Consider the following 25587-nt stretch of genomic DNA (forward strand, 5'->3'; position numbering starts at 1 on the left):
GTTGTGACTGACTCTCCATGGAGATGACCCCATTTGACTTTTTCTTGGCAGAGATAGTAGAATGGTTTGCACTTTCCTTCTCCAGCTCATTTTACAGATAAGGAAACTGAGGCAAACCAGATTAAGTGACTTGCCCAGGGTCACACAGTTAGCAAGTGTCTGAAGTCAGATTTGACCTGAGAAAGATGAGTCTCCCTGATTCCCAACTCTATCCACTGTGCCACTTAGCTGCCTTTGAGTACATGCCCTATAGAGTTTATACAGGCTATTAAGAAGACTTCAGATCATTCTATGCAAGGATTATTAAAGAGTACTAAGAATGTTTTCCTTGGAGAAGAGAAGATCAAGGGAGAGCATAATTGCTGTTTTCAAGTATCTAGGGAGCTTTCGTGCAGAAGAATACATCATGTCCTATTTGGTACCAGAAGGCTGAACTAAACACCATGATTGGAGTTACTAAACACCAAGATTTAAGCTCCATATAAGAAAAGAAAAAGCCTCATTAATGATTAAGACTAATTCAAAAATGGAATAACTGATCTCAGGGGGTAGTGGGATTCCCATTGTTTGAGGCATTCAAAAGAGGGCTAGATGACCTCTTGTCAGGAATGTTCCTGACAAGGAATGTTAATACAATATATATTTTTTGTTTTGTTTTGTTTTGTTTTTGCTGAGGCAATTGGGGTTAAGTGTCTTGTCCAGGGTCACACAGCTAGCAAGTGTCAAGGGTCTGAGGCTGGATTTGACCTCAGGTCCTCCTGAATCCAGGGCCGGTGCTCTATCCACTGCACCACCTAGCTGCCCCAATACAATATTCCTTTTCAGGCATGCTGTTAATCCTGGAGCCCACCCCTGCACATCAACTACCCAAATTCCTACACCACTTAATCATCACAAACATGGCCCATTTTTCTCTATCATATTTAAGAAGCATGCTCTTAATTAAAAAATTTTTAAGGCCATATTTACTACAAGGAAAACTCCTTGAAGCCTGTATTCTCTTTATCTTAGCATATTTTAGATAAAAGGACCTTTGATAAACCAAATCATACCAAATAACCCAAGATTTTTTTTTTTTTGCAGGGCAATGAGGGTTAAGTGACTTGCTCAGGGTCACACAGCTAGTAAGTGTCAAGTGTCTGAAGCTGGATTTGAACTCAGGTCCTCCTGAATCCAGGGCCGGTGCTTTATCCACTGCGCCACCTAGCTGCCCTGACATTATTTTTTAATAGAAGATGTAGGTGAATATTTAATGTGACATGAAAACTTGTGAATTTTGATAAAAATTTCTAGTTTAGTATAAACAAACTAACTCATCAAAATAACACCTATAAATTGTAAAAATAAAATAATCTTTAACATCAACCCTAAAGGTAGAGGTTAGAGGTTACGCATGTATTCCTGAAAAAAATTCTGGAATCGAATTACCATTCTTGGCCTCAGTTGGTCCTTCCTTCGCATGAGGCTACATGGACTTTAAAATCCCTAGTGGGGAGAGGGAGAAGAGAAAGGTAACCAGGTAGGAGATAACTTGGTGTCTTGTATATTAAATAATTGCCTTGGTTGGCCAAATAGGCAGATTTCTAAAAATGTGTTAACAAGCTAGGCTTGAAGATTTCCTCAAACTCTTGAGATTCTTTGATTCCAAGGAGAATATTTTTGGTCAAGGGGCCATTTTCTTGTCAGGAGTCATCCTCTATGGTCAGAGCTTATGAGGAATTCTTGATTTTATCTTCTTCTATGCTGACTCCACGGACTCTTTAGAAGTACCAAGTAATTTTGTTATATTTTTCACAGTTGTGAGTGTATGTATGTATGTATGTATGTATGTGTGTATATATGTAGGGAGACTGGATTTCCAGAAATAGAGGTGATGGGAAGTGGAGGCATCTATCTGCAAATGTTATTTTAATTTGGGCTTTCTAAATCTGAGATTGCCTGTAATCAATAATTTTTTTTTTTTGGCAGGGCAATGAGGGTTAAGTGATTTGCCCAGGGTCACACAACTAGTTAAGTGTCAAGTGTCTGAGGCTGGATTTGAAACCAGGTCCTCCTGAATCCAAGGCCAGTGCTTTATCCACTGTGCCACCTAGCTTCCCCCTGTAATCAATAAAATTAAAAAAATATATATATTTAAAGGCAACCGAAGGGCGAAATTTATTAGGGGTAGTGAGTGAAAGGAGAGTGGTAGAAGTTGTATCCTGAAGCTTCAACTACCTATCTTAGATATAAGAAAGGAAAAGAGCATTTCCAAAATGCCTAACCCTTGTGCTGCAAGGAACTGTATCTTTGAATTTGACCCCCCAAAAATGGTCCACTTAAATCCTGGTTCTCTGAGAGATAGCAGAGGCATACTTGTGTGTACTTGTAGACTCACCCCTTCTAAGGACACAAGTATGGTTACCTAAATTAATTAAAGTCATGAAATTCAGAGGGATATATCAGAGTTTCATGAGATGGCTAGACTAGAAGCTATTTACTTTCTTTATCCATCAAGCTACTCATTTATAAGCCCTTATAAATAAAAGAGATATTGTTTGTGGTCCTTTATTCATTGATCACTGGAAGGTAAGGTTACCCAATTTAAAACTAAAATATAGGTCAGTGAAAGGTTACATATTTTTGAATCTAATATATGTCAGAAGCTGGTTTATGGGTTAAAATTGATTCACCTAATTACCAGTAAAAGCTTTTCCTGCTGAAATAACTAATGAAAATAACTTTCTACTTTAAAGATATCATATTTCATTTCTTTGACCTATACTGAATTAGAGTAGCCTTCCAATAATTCAATATCCCTGAATGATGACTATACAATTTTTTTCCAATTGAATATCAAGAATTAGATAAACTTGAAGGATTTATGACTTTGCTTTTTGCTAAGTCTGTGATAAGAAAGTGAATTGCTAAAGCTTAGCTAGTTTTCACATATGTATATATTATTTTTTCTTTATTTTATATGAAAGCAATGACACTGTTATTAATCCACTTTTATGTGTGGACTTGTATTAAAACCCTGGCAGCACGAGCAGTTGGCAAAGGAATTATCCAGAAATTTGAGACAACATGTTGTGCACATATTTTTAAAGGACAAAATACCTAAAAATAGTTGAAAAGGAGGACTATCCTTCATTGTGTGGACTTTCTGGTAATGTCACAAAGAACAAAGTAATACGGCATGTGATTAAGGGCACATTTATGATATTATTTTATTTTATTATTTTTATGATATTATTTTAAATACTGGTGAGTCTTACTTTATCAAAGAGATTGATTCAAGCAAAGTTAGTTAAAAATTGAATTCTGTTTTCTGTGACCTGCCAGAGAATTGGTCTGGAAATTAGGAGAACTAGATTCTGGTTCCAACTCTTCCAATAACTCTTCAACTTCTGTCATATCAATTAACCCCTTCAGGCTTCAGTTTCTTTATCTGTAAAATGGAATTGGATTAAATGAACTCTCAAGTTTTCTCACTCTAATAGTTGATGATTCTAGGAGACTATTTTGTAGATTCTACTAGATTGAAAACCACATAAGAGCAAGGACCATATCTTATTGAAGTTTCCTAAATGGGATCTAAAATCATTTGAAAAAATTTGGCCAATTGGATGGTCATCAGATAATAAAAACCAAGTGGACCTAATACCTATTATCCAAGCTATGATATTCAGTTGGATGGACAATCCAAGGAGCTGGTCCATCAACATATCTACTTTGCACAGACATTGTGCATGACAGTGATTGAATAGGAAAAGAAGACTGCATTTTCTTTAGGAAACTGCTTTTCTCTTAATGACCTCAACCTTCTTCATGAAACAAAGAACAGTCATTTTAGCAATGGCATTCTTTGACTAATTATTTATTCATGAAATGAAAGAATACAGTCTCTGAAGAATTAAAGCTATAGACCACTCTAAATTTAAAGGTGCATATTAGTTATGAATGCACAACAACATTTTACTAATGAATTAGTTCATGAAAAGTGGCACAAAGGGTTTCATCAGAAAGATATGTGAGAAAAACCTGGAAAGATTTACATGAAACGATGCTGAGGGAAATGAGCAGAACCAAGAGAACATTGTACACAGTCTCAAAAACATTTTGCAATGATCGACTGTGATTGACTTAACTCTTCTCAGCGATACAATGATCCAAGACAATGCCAAAAGACTTAATGGTGGAAAATGCTTTCTACATTCAGAAAAAAGAACTATGGAGTCTGAATGCAGACTGAAGCATACTATTTTCACATTTGTTGTTTGTTTGTTTTTTGCTATTCTGTTTGTTTATTCTTCCATTTTTCCCCTTTTGTTCTGATTAATGTGGTAATATGTTTAACATGATTTTAATGTATAACCTATATAAATTGCTTGCTGGACTTGGGAGGGAAGAGGGAAGAGACGGTGGAAGAAAAATTTGGAACTCAAAAAATTTCTTTACATGTAATTGAAAAAATTAAAAATAAATTAAATTTTAAAAATTAAATTAAGAAAAAAGAAATATATGATTAGAAAATGAAGCAGACAAGTCATACAGTACAGGATGACTGATGGACAGCCCATGTCTCTATTTTTTATCCACATATTGTGAGGAGAGTTTGAAAAAGGCCCTATGTATGTTGGGTGAACCTCCTTTGGAGGATTTATGGAAAGACATGACCAAGAGTCACCCAGGATGGGGAAATATGGATAGATTGTCTTCCACACTAGAATTTAGAGTTGGAAAGGACCTCAGTGACTTTCTATTCGAACCCATAACAAACTTGATAAATAGTCATTCTGCCTTTGCTTGACAATCTCCTAGGAGGGGAACCACAATTTCTTCAGGCAGCTCATTGTGTGTTTAGAAAACTCTAATTGACAGGAAATTTTCTTACATAAAGAATAAATTAGGGGGAAGCTAGGTGATGCAGTGGATAAAGCACCAGTCCTGGATTCAGGAAGACCTGAGTTCAAATACAGCCTCAGACACTTGACACTTACTAGCTGTGTGAACCTGGGCAAGTCACTTAACCCCCCACTACCTGGAAAAAAATACCAAAAAAAAAAAAGAACAAATTAGCCCTTTAGGACTTCCATCCATTTGTTTCTAGTTTTTATCTCTAGGCCCAGACAGAAGGGGTTTAAAAGGGGTATCTATCCTTCAGATACTTTAAAAAAAAAATAAAAGTATTTTATTATTTTCCACTTACATGTAAGGATAGTTCTCAACATTTGTTTTCTTTTCTTTTTTTTTTTGCTGGGTAATGGGCATTAAGTGACTTGCCCAGGGTCACAGAGCTAGTAAGTGTCAAGTGTCTGAGGCTGGATTTGAACTCGGGTCCTTCTGAATCCAGGACCAGTTCTTTATCCACTGCTCCACCTAGCTGCCCCATTTGTTTTCATAGTATTTTTTAGTTCCAAAGTTTTCTTCCACCCTTCCTTTCCTCCTCCCTCCCCAAGACTGAAAGCAATCTGATATAGGTTATATATGTATAATCGCATTAAACATATTTCTGCATTAGCCATATTGTGAAAGAAGAATCAGAACACAAGGGAAAAACCTCAAAAAAGAAGGGAAAAAACAGCCCTAAACTAGAAACAGTATAGTTCAATCTGCATTCAGAATTCAAAGTTCTTTTTTTCTGGATGTGGAGAACATTTTCTATCATGAGTTCTTTGAAATTGTTTTGGATCATTGCACTGCTGCAAAAAGCCAAGTATATCACAGTTGTTCATCACACAATGTTGCTGATACTGTGTACAATGTTCTCCTGGTTCTTCTCTTCTCACTCAGCATCAGTTAATGTAATCCCTTCTTGGTTTCTCTGAAATCCTCCTGCACAATAGTATTCCATTACATTCATGTACCACACTTCTTTAGTCATTCCCCAATTGATGGACATTCCCTCGATTTCAAATTCTTTGCCACCAAGAAGAGAGCTGCTATAAATATTTTTCTACAAGTGGGTTCTTTTCCCTCTTCTATGATCATTTTGGGATACAGACCTCATAGTGGTATTACTGGGTCAAAAGGTCCTTTGGGCATAGTTCCAATAGTCCTTTCGGCATAGTTCCAAATTGCTCTCCAAAATGTTTGGATCAGTTCACAGTTCCACCAACAATAAATTAGTGTTCTAATTTTTCTATTGCTTCTCAAACATTTATTATTTTCCTTTTTGTCATATTAGCCAATCTGATAGATGTCAGGTGGTACCTCAGAGTTGTTTTAATTTGCATTAATCTAATCAATAGTGATTTGGAGCATTTTTTCATATAGCAATAGATAGCTTTGATTTCATCTGAAAACTGCCTTTTCATATCCTTTGAACATTTCTCAATTGGAGAATGACTTGCATTCTTATAAATTTGATTTAGTTCCCTATATATTTTAGAAATGAGGCCTTTATCAGAAGTACTGGCTGTAAAAATTTTTTTCCCAGCTTTCTGCCTCCCTTCTAATTTTGGCTGCGTTGCTTCTGTTTGTACAAAACTTTTCAAATTTAATATAATCAAAGTCATCCATCTTGCATTTCATAATATTCTCTATCTCTTGTTTGGACATAAACTGTTCTTCTTTCCAAAGATCTGAAAGGTAGACTATTCCTTCCTTTCCTAATTTACCTATGGCATCACCCTTTATGTCTAAATTGTGTACCCATTTTGACTTTATTTTGATATATGGTGTAAGATGTTGGTCTATGCCTAGTTTCTGCCATACTATCTTCCAGTTTTCCTAGCAGTTTTTGTCAAATACTGAGTTCCTATCCCAGAAGCTGGAGTCTTTGGGTTTATCAAACAGTAGATTACTATAGCCATTTACGACTGCGTCTCCTGTGCCTAACCTATTCCATTGATCCACCACTCTATTTCTTAGCCAGTACCAAATAGTTTTGATGATTGCCACTTTATATTTTAGCATCAGATTTGATATGGCTAGCCTACCTTCCTGTGCATTTTTATTAGTTCCCTTGATATTCTTGACTTTTTGTTCTTCCAGATGAATTTTGTTATTTTTTCTAACTCTATAAAATAATTTTTAGGTAGTCTGATTGGTATGGCACTGAATAAGTAAATTAATTTAAATAGAATTGTCATTTTTATTATATCCTTCAGATACTGGAAGACAATTATCATGTCTCTCCCCAAATGACCTTGTATTTATTTTTGTTTATTCTCTGTATAGTTATATGTATATATGGTTTCTCCATGTATAGAATGTAATCTCTATGAGAGCAGGGATTATTTCATCTTCATCTTTATTTCCTTAATTCCTATATTATTTGTACTATTTTCCTGCTATATAGTAAGTGCTTTAAAAGTGTGTCAAGGGGGCAGCTAGGTGGTGCAGTGGATAAAGCACCAGCCAGGAATTCAGAAGGACCTGAGTTCAAATGCAGCTTCAGACACTTGACATTTACTAGCTGTGTGACCCTGGGCAAGTCACTTAACTGTCATTGCCCCACCAAAATTACCCATATTATGGGTTAAGGGAAAACATTTCGTAAATCTGAAAAAGTTATATAAATGTTATTGATTACAGGGTGAATTAATATCCTACCTTATCAAATCTATGAATTAGAAACCTCTTATTTTGAATATTAAGCAAATAATAAAACTTGGAGGCATATGATTGCCAGAAGGAATATCTAGTTCATATTGGAGAGTAGTTACACATGGGTGGTGAGGTCTTCCATATTCTCTTGATTGTAAATGACTTTGTACTGATTTCATCAAGTGTTAGAACACTGCAGTGACTCTTGGACATAAAACATAGTTAGGCAATGAGTGGTAATCACTCAAAAGAGTTTTACTTAATCATACACATAGCAAAGATCAAATATATGAAAAATTCCTATTGTGCAGATGATGACATGTAATTGAATGGAAATCTTATAGAATTTATCAATATGTGTGTATGTATATGTATGTGTGGGCAGCTAGATTGACTCAATGGATAGTGTTGGACTTAGAGTCAGGAAGAGACATCTTCTTGAATTAAAATCTGGTTTCAAATGCTTACTAGCTGTGTAACCCTGGACAAGTCACTTAACCCCATTTGACTCAGTTTCTTTACCTGTGAAATGAACTGGAATAGAAAATGGCAAATCACTCCAGTATCTTTGCCAAGAAAACACCAAATGGGGTCATGAAGAGTCTGACATGACTGAAAATGACAACAGAATGAAATATTTACGTGGATGTGTGTGTGTGTGTGTATATATATATATATATATATATCTTTCAAATGGATAAGTTGAGTCCAGAATTAAACAGGAGGAGGAAGGTAGATTAGATTACTTTGGGAAAATTGTAAAGCCCCTATTAATATTACCTCTTTAATGATTCTTTAATTAATTAATTATGATTCTGAAACAAAGGCCCATCTTTTTAATAAAAATATTCTATCCATGTTTTTGAATGGTTTATCATAGAATATTAAAGTCTCTGAAGAATTCAAAAGGTAGTGGAGAATGACATGGTGGTGGCAGCAGGCTGTAACATGAGACAAATTAGGAACTATGAAGAAGAAATGGAATATAGGAAATCCTTAATGACATGTGTGATAGAAAAAGATGGGTTGGTCAGATGTTGAGAGTAAGAGATAAGCAATAAATCAGCTCACATACTTGACAAGTATTTGTTATAAAAGTAAATGAGGAAGCCCCCTAGTATGTTGGATGGGCCCCCTATAGTGAACTCATAGGGATAGGTATGGTACAAGATGGTAGGCGTGGATGGACTATGATCTGTATCATTCAAGGAAACACTCACATTGATGATATCACAGCTGCATTTGAGTATTTGAGAGAACTTATCTAAAAAAAGTTTATTTAAAATAAGATGCAGTTTATATTGATACTGTCATAATGAAGACCAGTTTGTTTTTCATAAAGTTCTTACAAGTGATGTATCAATATGACAGAAAATTATTTCATTGGTATTTCATCTGAGATTGAGTAATGAACAGCTTAAAAGACATATTCTGTCTTTAGACATGCCCAAACTGCCTATTAATTTTCACATTCATTCAATAAATACTTAATAAGTACCTACTTTATTCCAGAGACTCTGTGAGTTGCTAGGGAAACAAATGTCCCCAGGGTATTTATGTCCTTTGGAGAAAATATATGCACACACACACACATATATATGCACACACATATACACATACATACGTATATACATAAAATACTTCGTGAACACAAAGAATAATTTTTGAGGCAGAGCATTGGCAATGGGTAGAGAAAGGAACAGTTTCCTCTAGGAAGTGGCTTTTGAGTTGAACTGAGAAGGAAGCTAGGGATCCTATGAGGAGAATGTGAGAAAAGGAGTCAATTCCAGGCATAAGGGGACAGCCTCTACAAAGAAGTATTGATGGAGTATTGAATGCCACGGACAGGAAAGAACAAAGAGATTGATTTGGCTAGGCTGTGATATACTCATGAGGACAGGGGCAGCTAGGACATACAGTGGATAGAGTGACAGGGACTTGGAGTAAGGAAGAACTAGGTTCAAATCCAGCCTCTGACACTAGTTGTGTGGCTGGAGAAAGGAATGGCAAACTACTCCTGTATCTGCCAAGAACACTCCAAATGGGATTATGAAGAGTCAGACATGACTGAAAATGACTGAACAACAAAAATAACAACATGCAATATACCAGGAAAACTAGGGTGGAACCAGATTATAAAAGACTTTAAAAGCCAAAGAGAAGGATTTTTTTTTAAATCCTAAAAGAGATTATTTGTCTAAGATTAGCAGTAGTTTATATCAAAGGGCATTGAACTGGATGAAATGTATCCAAGAAGTAGAATACAATCTCCTGTCCATTTGAATCCTTGGGTAGCTCTGGAAAAAAGTGAACAAAGGAAAAATTAAGAACCCAAAAGGCTTAAAATGGCAAACATAAATGACATTTTCACAAAAGTTCATCCAAATAGAAGGACCCATTAGAGAAATCAGGGCAAAAGGTGGTTTTGTGCTTTTCTGAAGTAGAATTTTTTGGAACAAGGGATAATGCTCAAAATTTTGCTAAAGTTTCCTGCCTCCCAAGTTTGGGTTATAAGCTTCTTTTTTCTCTTACTTAAGTTTACTGGGTCCTGTGATTGATTGCATTGAAACTTGTCACCTATTTCAGGGAGAACTTAGAACCAAGGCCTTAAGATAGAATACATGCTTAGGTGCTATGGTAATACATGACTTGGAATGAAATAAATTGGATGGATAAAATCTCATGTTATGTAATATTATGATCCACTCTTTGTTAGAGTTTATCTCAATTTAAATTCCATTACATTTTACATCTGAGATAGCATATTCTTTTTCTGAAGAGAAGGTTTTGAATAAATTGGAAGGTTTTTAGAGAAGAACAACCAAAGTAATTAGGAACTGAAAGGCTTGATTTATGAGGCAAGATTAGAAAAGGTAAACACATTTTGTTTGGCCAAATGACAAATTTAAGTGCAGAGGAAACAAGGGATATGTGTGTGTGTGTGTGTGTATATGCATATATACATATTTATATATGTATGTGTGTATGTATATATATGTATGTGTATGTGTATATATATATATATATATATATATATGTATATATATATGTATGTATGTATGTATACACACACACACTAAAGTCAGGACCTTAGATTTTGTAGAGAACTTCTGATGTGGCAATTCCCTCTACCCATCCAGATGGACTATTGGTCTGTCGTTTATAGCCCTACAGAGTTGCATGAGACATTAAGAGATTGTCACTGTTATGGCTACATGGTTGTCTACATCAGAGTCAGGGCTTGAATCCATATCTTTCTGAATTTAAGACTAGTCTTATATCCAGTAGTGGAAAAAAGTACCAGATTTAAAATCAGTGGACATTGATTCAAATACTATTTCTGTCAGCTGGTTGTTGTGTGTGACCTTCTATAAATCATTCAATCTTTCTGGGTATCGTTTTCCTTATCTGAAAAATGGGGCAGGGTTTGTACTTCAAGGCTTCTAAAATCCTACCCAGTTCTAAATCTTTGATTCTCTGATACAATGCCATATCACCTTTTAGCAAAGGAAAAAAAGTAGCTATTTTTAGGGGAAAATAATCAACCTAAAGAAATCTTCATTCATTTTGTCAATAATTTTCCTTCTCATTGACCAAAAATGTTTGGTGACCTTTTACAGATGTATCTAAGATGTAAGACAGAAAAGTAGAGAATACCAACAATGGCAACAACAACAATAAACTTTCCATTAATTGGCATGATTGGAGAATGTACTATTATATTTAACTGAGTGGAACTGCAACCTATGTAGAATATAGGAACAATAAACTAGGGAGAGTTTGACCAATAAAGACAAGGGAAGAGAGTCTATGGTTCTGAATGTCTATTTCTTCTTTCAAGTCAACACTCTGTTTTTGCTCTAAGACACTGACTTTTGGGGGAGGTGGTCTGACAAACTGATGAGGTCAAACGGTTGAATTTTTTATGACTGCTTTTTTATATTTCCAGAGCAAATGTGCAGGACTGATATTTCTATAGGAAATCCAAAACTGTTGATAGAGATATTGTTCCAATCCATAATAAAAGGTATATGACTATGAATATTATTCATAGGTTTGATGCCATTACTTGGTCCTTTATTCTATGAGACTTCATTCTCCATCTGCAAATTAGAATCTACTGAGGTGATGACTGCAATAGATAATGTTGGTTGATTTTTCCTTGGTAGTTCATCCTCTCTCTCACCTCCACCACCAAGGGAGAATGACCCAAGGTATAGGTGTAGGTGTGAACCTTCCAGTGAGAATGGTCTCTCTTACTCTGTTGGATCCTAGAGAATGGGAAGGAACCCTAAAATCATTTTTTTTCCTCTTTAAATTCTAAAACTTCAACATAGCCAGAAATATCAGACATAGCATGCAACTTAAAACTGGAAAACAAAATTAATAACATTTGTACATCTGGATGAATCTCCAATTGGATTCTTCCTAAGAATCATGACCCTAATTTATCAAACTTCTCTAGCTTTTACATCCCTTCCCTTTTATGCCTCTTTATATTTTAGCTAAACATGTTTTTATACATATAAACCTTACCAATTACATAAACTTTCAATTACCTTTTATCAGTAGCTCAACCTGATACTCATTTTGAGTATCACCTTTTCTGATTAATTTTCAGAGTCTTCTTATTCCCCTTCCCACATAGAACTTTTTTGTTCCCCCAACATATTCTCTGAGCTATGTTTTTATATTTGCTTTTTATATTTTTTTTCTGGCAGAATGGCTTATCTGTCACTGAGTTTCAGTCCCAAACTATACTCTCAGCATATTCCCAACAGGGAATTTTCTTGGGACTCTTTTAGGTGTACACAATTATATCACTTAATTTGTTATGTATAAGATCCCATGATCATAGATTCAGAGCTGAAAGAGACCCTAGAAGTCATATATTGCAATACTTTCATTTTGCAGATAAGGATTTTGATTCCGAGAGATGTTCAGCATCAATGTAATCTTAATTTATGATTTCACATATATGTGGTTCACTGGGGCAACCCAGGTTTTCTCCCAAAGGGTTTTATAGCAATACAGTGTCCTTTGGAAAAGACAAAGGGATTGGGTTAGATGGACAGACATCTTCATTGCTGATTCTGCATAATTTACAGGGAAAGGAGAAAGGAGGGGAGAATGGCAACAAAAATAAACACTGACTGTTGCAAATGTGTCACATGGGTTGCTGATAACTGAGTTAAATTATCAGCAATATTTTAGAAGGTTGCAAGGGTCAATGTCCCTTAGTTTACTCTAGTCTAGATTGGCCCACAATAGCTCTTCCGTCCAGCCAAGTGTTTCCCTACTTTTTTTCTTGTTGGAAGAGGAAAACTTGAAGGAAAAGAAACAAAAGAAAGGAGAAATATGTATATTCCTACCTTATTGTCATCTCTTCTCAGTCTCATATAGAGATACCAGTATGCTATCATTTTGGGGGTATTTTCCTCTTCATGAGGACCTTTAGAATGTAGTCCTGGAAATGGTGCTTCTGTACTTTTAGAAATGCGAAACTCTAGTTTATAAGCCATAAATCTACAGTCTCATAACCAGACCATTAACTGCAGTGTCAACACTCTTTAAAAGTGATCTCATTAAACCACAAAGTTAAAAGTTCTTTCTAAGGGCTTGGAGAATGTAGTATAAACTGAAAGAGAAAATGTGTCCTTTTCTCCCAACTTCATAGAATCACAGAATTTTAGTGTTAGAAGGAACCTTAATGACCCCTTGCTCTAATCCATACCCCGTCTCAAAGACTCTTTACTCTAATGTACCTCTAAAGTGGTCATCTGTTCTTTTTTTTTTTTCTGGGGCAATGAGGGTTAATTGACTTGCCCAGGGTCACACAGCTAGTAAGGGTCAGTGTCTGAGGCCGGATTTGAACTCAGGTCCTCCTGAATCCAGGGCCTGTGCTTTATCTACTGCACCACCTAGCTGACCCATGGTCATCCATTCTTAACTGGAAGGCCTTCAATGAGGGAGGAAACTGACTACCTTGTGAGGTAGCCCATTTCCTTTCTAGACAGCTCTATTTGTTAAGAGGCTTTTCTTGACATCAAGACTAAATTTTATTTGCGTTTTCTACCCATTGTTCCTGGATCCAAACAGAACAAAGCTATCAAATCCCTTTTCTCCATGTGACAATCCTCCAAATACTTGAATAAAGTTATCATATTCCCCCTAAGTCTTCTTTTCTCTAAGTTAAGCATCCCCAGTTCATACAGATCAAAGGCTCCAGAAGTTAATGAGAAACTACAGGTATTTAAATATGTATATACACACATATATGTGTTCATGCATACACACATATATATATATATAATCTAAAATGTAAAAATTAATAGATAGTTCTAAAGAAATGGGACAGTTGGAAACTGCTTGCTAAAGTAATCAGTGTTTTAAAAAAAGTCAAATGTAAGCCTTTTTGCTCTATTTCTTGGCTAACTGAATAAATATAGATTGCAGATAGGCTAAACCTCTCCTTCTCTCCCCTTCCCTGCCCTTCTTCAAGAATACAGGAATAGGGAAGTAAATTATTTTTGCTGTCATATCCACTCAAATGCATTAAACATAATTTTTGCTTCAACTAACTTGAGGGCTCCCCACTCCCCGCAGTAACAAAACTTTGCTGTGCTTGCATTTGGCTTTAGGGATTTGAAATAATACTTAGATATTCTTTTCTTTTGTCTCTCGGTTGGTACTAGGCAGTGGTGGTAGTGGGAGGTTTCCCTGAGTTCATTGCTATAAGTGCTTAATAAATGTCAATTGGTTTATGGGTATTGCCACTTTTGTTAGAGATTACAATCCTTCTATACTTTTTCTTCCTGTTCAATTTTTGTATTTTTCTTTGCATATATCTTCTATAGTGGATGCACCAAAGACTTCCTTCTTTTGATAACCTTTAATAACATGGGAAAACTCATGTGGCACCTATTCCCTCTATACAGGATGTCCCAAAAGTCTTAGTGCAGGTCAAAGCTATTAGAGTCTAGCTGGACTACTTTTTCCTCTGTCTTAATCTTCTGTGGTGCCAATTCCACCTCTTTGTTTAGCATATTAAGGACTTAGACGCTAGACTCCAAATGGGTTGGTGCCATTGTCATCAATGATGAAAATTGTTAAAGAAGAAGAGAAGGTAACATGTTGGAGGCAGCACCATTTTGAAAAGGTTGAGAGATCAACTCTCAAGATATCTAAAAGAGAAGTTCCCAAATCATTGCAAAAAAAAAAATCACCGATGATATTATCATCTCCAAAAAAGTCAATTAAGTAGACAACATGGGATCATAGACATATAGCTGTAGGTCCCTTCTAAGGTTATCTCATCTAATCACTTCATTCTGTAGATAAGGAACTTAGGCTCTGTCATGTGGCATAAGGGGTTTCCTCTTGGGTTTCCCTTTTGACTCTTGCTTTTGAGGATTGGGCTCAAATACCCAAGTGCCCACCTGAGCTGTGACTGTTTGGGGATCAGGTTTATGTCAGAAATATACATCTCAACATAGAATAAACTCACACTGGGGATCACAGGGCACAGGTCCATTCAAGTGGTCCATTCAGGTGGGAAGGATTGGTCCCACAGGAGCAGCATGAGGGGAGAAATACTCCAAAGTACTCTTTTGCAGCTAGTTAGGGCAGTAGATAAAGCACTGGTCCTAGAGTCAGGAAAACTCATTTTCATCTGAATTCAAATATGCCCTCTAACACTATGTGACCCTGGGCAAATTGCTCAACCCTGTTTGTCTCAGTTTCCTCATCTGTAAAATGAGACAGAGAAGGAAATGGCAAAAAACTCCAAATGTGGTCACACATTGTTGGATACAGAGTTGGACACAACTGAAAATTACAGAACAAGAATAACAACACCCTTCTGAAATTGGGACACTTTAATCCAGCTTCCTGGAGCTGGCCAATTCTCATGTCAAAGTTTAGGACACATAGGGAATTTTTGAGGTACATAGGTGCAGGTGTGGGGTAAGACAAACTGGTAGTTGTCAATATATTATTTTTGGACACGGACGTATTAACCTTAAAATATGACTGTCGGTATTTTTCCATGGCCTGATCTTATACCAGTGGTTTCCATTCATAGATTCTATAAAGTACAGCCTCCTTTAAGAGCAAACTGTCATGATGATCTCCAGATGACTAGATATTATTTTACAATAGGCCTGGAAAGCAATAATATGACAGGATTTAAACCCAGGTTCATTGACTCTCAATCTAGCACTCTTTCCACTATATTGTACCTAGTGACTGACCTATAAGCATCTAGGTGAGACAGTGGGTAGGGTAATGATCCTGGATTCAGGAAGACATGATTTCAAATCCTGCTTCAGAAATTTATTAGCTATGTGATTGTGGGAAAGGCACTTAACTGTCTTAATTTCCTGACCTATAAATTAGGGATAATAGTATCCTTTCTTTTTACTGTGAGGATAAAATGAGGTGATATGTATGAAGTACTTTGCAAACCTTTCAGTACTATGGAAATGCTAGCTATTATTATATCAGAGGCAGCTAGATGGTACAGAGGATAAGAATATGTAAGAATCAGGAAGACCTGAGTGCAAATCCTATCCCAGATACTTACCACCAGTGTCAGCCTAGGCAAGTCTCTTATCCTCTGCCTGCCTCAGTTCTCAACTGTAAAATGGAGGTAATAATAGCACCTGTCTGACAGAGTTGTCATCTCCACATCCCTTACCATTGATCTCTTTTTTTCACTTCTACTACAATCACTTTAGGCCAGTTCTTCATCTCCTTTCACTAGGACTATTGCAATAGTCTCCATTAGTTTATCTCCAGTCCCACCAACCCAACCTCTACACAGCTGCCCAATTGATATTCCTAAAGCACAAGTCTGATCATGCTACTCACCTGCTTAAGATGCTTCAGTAGCTCCCTACTTCCTCTAGGATAAAACACAATCTTCTATTTTTGGCACAGAAAGCCTTTCATATTCTGACTCTAGCTGTTCTAATTACATATTGCTGCTCCTCTTCATTTCAACCATATGAACCTTCTTGCTGTTCTTTATGTACAAAATTCCCTATACTGTCTCCATGCCTCTGCCCACTGTGTTCCCTGTGCCTGGATTGATTATATTTCTTTTAGCTTATCCTTTGCTGCCTCCTACCTAAGGCCTTTCTAGGTCACCTAAGTGGCTAGTATGCCCCATAGCTGAAATCACTTTGTATTAACATTATAAATATCTTGTATTTACTTCGCTTTTTTGTGTACATATTGTTTCTCCTGATAAAGTGTAAGCTTCTTAAAGGCAAGGCCTGCTTTATTTTTTTCTTTATCATCCCAGTATTAATCACAATGCCTGAAGTATTATAGGGACATAATGTATATTGAATTGATTAAAATTGTCCAAGAGTCCCACCAAATAGAAGTTTAATTTTGCCTTTGGGCCCATGATGAAACCAACTTAGACAACCCTTATTTTTTTCTCTAAGCATATTATTGTCATTCATTTGTTTTCAGTTATGTCCAACTTTTTGTGACCCCATTTGGGGTTCTTTTGGCAAAGATCCTGGAGAAGTTTGCCATTTCCTTCTCCAGCTCATTTTATGGATAAAGAAACTGAGGAAAGCAAGGTTAAATGACTTGCACAGTGTCACATAGCTAGTTAGTAAGTATCTGAGGCTAGATTTGAATTCAGGTCTTCTTTACTCCAAATCTGGTGCTCTATCTGCTACACCACTCTAAGGAGAACCTGCAAACTCATCACTAACTGGTAAAATCAAAAATTTCAAATTACTTCTGGAGTTTGTTTGTTTGTTTACAAGTGATTCAGAAGAGTAGACATTCAAGTAAAAATCTTAGAATCTTCTGTGTATCATTTTCCAGATTTTCTAGAGTGGTTTTGGACTTATGTTAGGAGATGGATACCAGTTAATCACTGATTTTATTAGTTGACTACTATTCTACTTAGAGCTCTTTTCTTTTCCTTAGGGGATTAGTGTTTTCTCAGGTCCTGGGATGTTCTTTATGCTTCTCTTTCATGTATTCCAAGCCCATGGGTATATCTGTAAGATAATTCAGTCTAATATCTCTAAAGCAATATTCCTAAATCATAGGTGTGGCCCTGTCACTCTTCTGCTGAGGAAGCTTCAGTGTCTTCCTCAGTGGCTTCTAGAATCAAATATACTTTCTTTGCTTGACATTCAAAGCCCTTCACAATCTGACTCCAGCCTGTCTTTACAAATTGATTTCATATTATGCATTCATACACTATATTACAGCCAAATTGACCTATTTGCTATTCCTCATCTTCAAGGCTCCATCTCTAGCTTTTCTATTCCTTTTTTTTTTTCAAGGCAATGAGGGTTAAGTGACTTGCCCAGGGTCACACAGCTAGTAAGTGTCAAGTGTCTGAAGCTGGATTTGAACTCAGATCCTCCTGAATCCAGGGCCAGTGCTCTATCCACTGCACCACCTAGCTGCCCCTCTTTTTTCCTTTTTTACAGGGTGTCTCCTTTTCCTGGAGTGTATACCCTCTTCGAATCTCTAGCTTCCTTGGAAGCTTAAGTATCACCTCAGTTATTAGTGTCCCCCAAATGACTTCCTATTTATTTTGTATATATTCTGTACTTAGTGTGTCTTGAGACTTAGCTCTTCAATATATGTAGCCTCCTCCCCTACTCCCATAGTAGAATGTAAGCTCCTGAGGGGCATGGGCTACTTCTTTTTGTCTATTTTTAGCTTTGAACACCAGCATCTTAAGTATAATAGGCACTTAACAAATGTTTGTTCAATGAATCAGTGTAATAGGCATAATGGCAGACAGTCAATATATACACATTGAAGAAAACACCAAAATACCTTAGACTAGAGAAGCCGAAGGATCCAAATGAAGAGAGTAACTATAAATAAAGTCTCAGGGAAAAGAAGATTCTGGTTATAAGGACTACAGGAATACCTTGAGAAAAAAGGAAACAATAGATATAAAATGGAACAACTGGGAAAGAAAGAATGTCAAGGACAGATTGTGATAAACCTAACCCAAGAATTGAATTCCCTGAAAATTATAATGAGCCAAAAAGAAAACAACTCTATGAGACAAGAAATCTTAAAATAGCATTAAAAGACTGAAAAAAAGAAGAAAATGTAAGGTATATATAATTTTTTTAAACTGACCTGGGAAATAGGTTGAGATAATCTAGGAATCATCACGTAACCTGAAAATTATGATGGAAAAATGTTTACATACCACATTCTAAGAAATGAGAAATGAAAGCTACACAGATCATGTAGAACTAGAGGGCAAACAAAAGGAATCCAATGATCACCTCCCAAAAGAAATCCTCAAATAAAAATTCCCAGGAATATGATAGCCAAAATCTTCCAGGTCAAGGGAAAGCTACTTGTAAGTAGCTAAAAATGAAAAGTTTAAGTACCAAGGAGCCACAGTCAAGATCACACAAGATTTGGCAGCTGACACTGTAAGAGGAGAGCTTGGAATACAATATACCAAAGAGCACAAGATAAAGGCTTACAACAAGGAACAATTTGCTAAAATTTAGTATAAACCTATGTTTAGGGGAAGGGGAAAAGAGGGAATATACCTTTAATGAAATAGAGAATTTACAATCATTTCTTATGAAAATGTTAGAAACATAAGAGACAAGATTAATTATTTATAATCTAGTAAGAGGAAAGAAACAAGTGTATTCTAAGATTCCTAATGTCTTTGGGGGTCATAGAGAAAGTTAGATGAGAAAGGCAGAGAGAAGGGAGCTGGATTTATTCTGTTTTCATGGTCTAGGAAGGAAGAAATGAAATGGTAAGGATGGGAGTTATACTGGGGGAAAAAGGAGAGGAAAGAGGGAAATCGCTATTTCTCACAATAGCAGTACATGAGATTAAAACAACATAAAAACATGGAGAAATGGGAAGGGGGACAGACTTTTCATAAACTTCAGTTTTATCTGAACTGTTCAAAGGAATTTTGAATATGATACACACACACATAGAACATGATATAGATTTCTTAAACTCAAGAGAGGAATAGGCAGGGACAAAGATTTGCAAAGAGTTAAAATTCAGGGATACAACAAATCTATTATGCTTCAGCTAAACTCCAAAAGTAGCAAACAAAGCTATAGTAAAAGAAGACATAATAGAAAGAGATCACTACATTATGCTTAAAGGCAAAATGAATAAATATAAATACTAAACAAATATGCACTAAACTGCATAGCATATAATAGCATTCTAAAGTAAAAGCCAATTGGATTGCAGAGTGAAATAGATAGTAAAACTGTTAAAGTGAGGGACTTCAACATACCTTTTTCAGATCTAGACAAATCTAACAAAAATTATTTAAAAAGAGGTTAAGGACCTGAATAGAACTCTATAAAAATTGGTGATGATAGATATCTGGCCATTATTGAATAGGAACAAAAAGAAGTTAATATATTTTTCTTTTCTTTCTTCTTTTCTTTTCTTTTCTTTTTTTTTTTTTGGCAAGGCAATTGGGGTTAAGTGACTTGCCCAGGGGTCACATAACTAGTGTCGATTGTCTGAGTCCAAATATGAAGTCAAATCCTCCTGACTCCAGGGCCAGTCTTCTATCCACTCACTGTGCTACCTAGCTACCCCAAGTTAATATATTTCTTAGCTATACATGGTATCTTTACAAAAATATGACTATGTATTGAGGCATAAGAATCTCACAAATATTTAAGACCAGAAATAAACACATTCATCACAGGCAACAGTATAATAAAAATATAGTCAATAAAATCCTCTGAAGAGAATTAAAGATTAAATAATTTAATCTTTTAAAAAATATTGGTCAGCTAAAGCACATATCATAGAAAGAAGAGAAAAGTTAATTAAATTATTTGGGTTTTTTTGCAGGGCAATGAGGGTTAAGTGGCTTGCCCAAGGTCACACAGCTAGTAAGTGTCAAATGTCTGAAGCCAGATTTAAACTCAGGTCCTACTGAAACCAGGGCCAGTACTTTATCCACTGTGCCGCCAAGCTGCCCCCAAATAAAGATATAACAATAAGAGTTCTGTATTTTGTTAGTGTGGTAGAAAATTCATGGTCCAGAAATTCTCAAAAATGAACATTGTTTAGGGCAATAAATAACAAAAAAAAGTAATCTGTTTGCTAATTTGATGAAAATTTCTTGTGGTTTCAGGCAGCTTTGGCTGGAGGCACCACCATGATCATTGATTTTGCCATACCTCAGAAAGGCTGTTCCCTCATTGAGGCCTTTGACACATGGAGAAGCTGGGCAGATCCCAAAGTCTGCTGTGACTATTCACTTCATGTTGCAGTTACATGGTGGAGTGACCAGGTAGGGGGAATAAGGGTTAATCAATCAGCAGACATTTATCAAGTACCTGTTTGGCATAGGGCATAGTATACAGGCACTGTGCTAAATGTTAGGGATATTAATATGAAAAAGAAAAGACAGTCTCTGCCTTTGAGGAGCTTACAATCTACTGGGGAAAGTCAACTTTGAAAGGAAGCTTAAAGGGGAGGGGGAAAGGCTTGGAGGCATGTGGGAGAAGAAAGTATTGTAGCCAGGTGGGGAATGAAGAGATGATTGGCTGAACATTTCCTTAAATGGAGGTTTTAGGAGAAGCTCTCTCCCCTCTGCCCTCCACTCAGAGGTTTGCCAAGGGCAGAGAGTGTAAGTACCAAGGCTGATATGATCTTGCAGTAAGGTAAAATTCCTGGGGGCGTGGTGGAGAAGTCTAAAGGAGTGTAGCTGGGTAAGAAATGAATAGTTAAGTAGAATTGTATGTAGAAATTTGATAGTAACAATTTTGGGGGACATTTACATGTAAAATAATTATGGGACATATTTATACATAAAGAACTGTAAGGAGAGGAAGCTTCCTTCTGGAACCCAAATGTAGTGTTATTCTTGAATGCCCCAAAATGGTTTTGGCCAGAGGCAAAACACATTTTTATCTGAGTCACTAGATTGTAAAGTCCCTGGTGGCAAGAGTATGTTCTCTATTATGTTTCATTCATTCATTCATTCATTCATTCATTCATTCATTCATTCATTCATTCATTCACTCATTCATTCATTCATTCACTCATTCATTTATTCATTCATTCATATATATGTATATATACATATGTACAAATATATGTGTATATATTACTAATTAACTGTTGGTTTTTGGTGATCCACAGCAAAATTATTATATATGGCAACTCATCAAATACTTGGCAGGTCTCAGACCTACTAAGGCTCTTCTGTCAGCTAATCATTTTCTTTTCCTTCACAAAATCTTCATATGGCTTGATCTTGAGGTGCTTCACCATTGTGTAAAAAAAAATTAACTATTCTTAATCTAAAAAATTATATAACTGGACTTGTATGAAAAATTATAACTTTAGAAAAATTATAATTTGGGCCATAAATCCTGCCATGGTCACCATTCAAATGTAAAAATATTTTAGCTAACTTGCCTAATTTGGGGGGACTAATCTAACTGCAGGACTAATCTGGGGACTTTTGACTGTCTGGCTATCTGACAGCTATTAATTTCCAAAGCTAATTTGTTAGGGCCTTTTAAAAATTTCCCCACACTTGCTCCTCCCAAATTGATAAGCAAACAGCCTCTTCCAATTTAACAGCAGGGGGTTTATTCATGAGATACAATTTAACATTAAGAATACAGGAAAATAAAACGTACAACCTGAATGCTTTCCAGTGTATCTCTCCACCCGCCGCGTTTGGAACTTTTTAGCCTCCTTCTGCATACCACCGGACCTTCTTCTAGCATTGCCCTCACTGAAAAGCCACCCCCCTCCCTTCTCTGTACTCTTGCCAACCCCCCTGAAAAGCCTCTTACTGTTGTGTCCTCCTTCCTCGTTCTTAGCTATTTCTCTGACTCCTTTCTGGCTTTCTTAGCATCCTAATAGCAGCCCCCTTTCTGTCTGTTCCTCCCTTACTGTCTTCTTAATCTTCCGTCCTCCCCTTTCACTGTCTTTTACCCTGTATATATGTTCCTTCTCTCCCCTCAAACCTTGGGCTTCCTGCACTCCTGAACAAGCCAAGCTAATCTGCTGGCCGCACTAAGGCTGTGCCCAGTGGGGCTCGAGGGGCCTGTGCCCCCTGCTGCACGCCTAGGACCTCCACACGGGCTGCGCTAGAGGCCAGCCTGCACGAGCCAGGGATCTCTGGGGTAAATCCCCCCAGGGCGGAGGGAGCTGGGGCTTTTTCTCTCACTTGTCTGACCTGGCATTGGGGCTTTTTGGCTCAGCTGAAGCTGAAGGGGAGGGGCTCCAGCCACTCTTACACAGAAAAAACCCCTGACGGCCTAAGGCTTTTTAATCTCAGCCCAAAGTCAGGGTGCCCAAATCAAAATAAATTTTTACACCATCCTGGTTGCTTATGTCTGTATGTTTGCCAGATTATCAATGGCCTTCTAAAACTAGTACCCAGAATTGAATGTTCAACAAGGGCAGAGTATGACAGGATTATCACCTCCTGTTCACTATGCCTTTCTTAAACCAGCCTAGGTTAAACCTAGTTTTGCTTTGTTTGGCAATCATAGCACATGACTGGCTAACCCACTAGGCTCCCTAAATATTTTTCATGTATGGATGCTATCTAGCCAAAAACATCCCTCATCTTTTCTTCAGGAAGATACTTTTTTGAACCTAAATATAAGACTTTACATTTAGCTCTATGAGATTTCATCAACCTTTCAAGGTTTTTTTGTTTTGTTTTGTTTTTGGCGGGAGGTTGGGGGGGATCTTATCTGTCATCCAGTGTTAGCTGGCCCTCTTAGCTTTGAGTCATCTACAACTTTGATAAACGTCACGTCTATTCCTTTGGCCAAACCATCAATAAAAATGTCAAAGAACAGGGGTCAGCTAGGTGGCGCAGTGGATAGAGCACTGGCCCTGCAGTCAGGAGGACCCAAGATCAAATCCAGCCTCAGACACTTAACATTTACTAGCTGTGTGACCCTGGGCAAGTCACTTAATCCCAATTGCCTCACCAAAAAAAAAGTCAAAGAACATAGGGTCAGACATAGATCTCTGAGTCACTTCACTAGAGACCTTTAAATTATTAATTACTACTTCTCAGGTCCAGCCATTTAATCATGCTTGTATTCATCTAATTGTAGTCTGGGCAGTTAGGTAGTGAGTGAAGTAGATAGGGTGCTCGGCCTGAAGTCAGGAAGACTTATCTTCCTAAGATCAAATCTAACCTCAGACACTATATACTAGCTGTGTGATCCTGGACAAGCCACTTAACCTTGTTTACCTTGGTTTCTGCATCTGTAAAATGATCTAGAGTAGGAAATGACAAAGTACTCCAGTATCTTTGCCAAGAAAACCCCAAAAGGGGTCATGAATAGTTAGTCATGACTTAGATGACTGAAAAACAAAGTGCAGCCTGCATCTCTCTATGCGTTGATAAAATCTAGGTAAAAATTATTTCTAGAATGATCTACAAGCCCAGGAACTCCACCCACTAAAAAAACCAGGTTAGTCTGTCATGACCTGTTCTGAGTTCTCAAGCCATACTGCATTTTAATGATCACTATTACTCTTTTTGGATCTGTTTCTGGAATTCATCATCTATCTCCTTTTTTATTCAGATGCTGCATTTTCATTCACCAATAAAAATGTCACTTCTGTTTCTACCCTTATTGCTCTTCATACAAATGATCTCCACCTTGGCACCTGCTTACCCCTTTTAGTTTTTTGATTTCCTTGTATGAGTACATCTTAATATGCAGGGCTATTCTCTTCTTGTATCCCATTCCTATAGTTCTTTTACTTACCTTCTTTCTTTTGAAAAAGATATGTCCTTTGAGAGCCATATTCTAGTTGCAGGCTTCATTCTACCAAGACTCAGTGATACCACTGAGGTCACATTTGCCTTCTTGAGTTCAGGTCTTCATCTTGCTTGTCTCTATGCTTTATGAATTTGTGTAAAGGCTTGTGGCTTTTCCTCTAAACACAAAGGACAAAGCCATGGATTTTTTTTTTACCAGCTCTTTTCTTAGGTTTTTGTCTCCTGTGAATTTCTGGTTGTCTCTGCTGCTATTTTCTCCTTTCTATATTGTTCCCACTCTCTATGGTGTCTAGCTAGATAGGTACACACAGGCAATTTTTTCCCTCCCCCTTCCTTTATAATTTAAGACTCTTTGGATGAGATTTGCAAGAATCCAGGCAGATACATTTTTACCAGCCTTTGTTACATGTACTCCACCTTTGATCAGGAGTCCTTCATTCCTATATTTCATTTTCAAGGTTTGAGAATAGGTTTGTTTCTGTAATTCAAATTCCATTTGCATACACTGTCTTCTTAATGAGTTATTCATTTCCCCAATCTTTGTTTTTCATTTGGAGCTCTTGCTGTTGATTAGTAGCAGTGAAGAAAAGCCCCTTAAAATTTCCTGGAATTTTTGTTTTGTTTTCTTAGTTGTTCAATACTTCATAATCATTATCAGTTTCTTTAGAGACAGTGTGAAGTAGTAGGTGGAGTGCTGGACTCAGATTCTTATTAGCTATGTGATCCTAGATGAGTCCTTTAACTTCTCATTCCTCAGTTTCCTTATATGTAAAATAAGAAGGTATTGGAATTAGTGGTCTCTCAGTGCTAAATCTACAATCTTATTGCCACTGTAATTTTTGTCTATATAAATTGTTACAAATAGGTAGTAGTTATCTGATTTGATATGATCATAGATATAGAGCTGAAAGGGGCCTCAGGGGTCATCTAGTCCAGCCCCCTGATTTTACAAATGAGGAAATGGAGGCCCAGGGAAATCAAGAAACTTGACCTTAGGTTACAAAGATAGTGGTGATAGAGGCAGAATTTGATCCTAGGTTTTCTTAAGAGCCAGTGTTATTTCCACTGTAACTAACTGCCCCCAGGTCTCTGGAATGTTCTCTGTCACTTCTTAGGGACATTTACCAGCAAGGAAGCAAACCTTTCCATTGCTGTTATCTGATCAACAAATATTTGCCTCACTTCAGCAATGAGTCACTTGACATCACTTAATGATATTAAAAGAAACAACAATAATAATAACAATAAAGTTACATCAAAGGTTT

The 25587-nt window shown here is 36.7% G+C and overlaps 1 protein-coding gene across 2 annotated transcripts in view; it reads left to right on the plus strand.

The window, feature by feature from the left end:
- DPYS (dihydropyrimidinase) overlaps positions 1-25587 on the plus strand; it is a 130340-nt gene that overhangs the window by 7230 nt on the left and 97523 nt on the right. For both annotated transcript variants that reach the window (XM_043977721.1, XM_043977722.1), the window contains exon 2: positions 20684-20842. In XM_043977721.1, coding sequence (XP_043833656.1) covers positions 20684-20842 — 159 coding nt within the window. The remainder of the gene's footprint in view (positions 1-20683; positions 20843-25587) is intronic.

The sequence above is a fragment of the Dromiciops gliroides genome, chromosome 1 (genome assembly GCF_019393635.1).
Source record: "Dromiciops gliroides isolate mDroGli1 chromosome 1, mDroGli1.pri, whole genome shotgun sequence".
In the NCBI taxonomy this organism is placed as follows: Eukaryota; Metazoa; Chordata; class Mammalia; order Microbiotheria; family Microbiotheriidae; genus Dromiciops; species Dromiciops gliroides.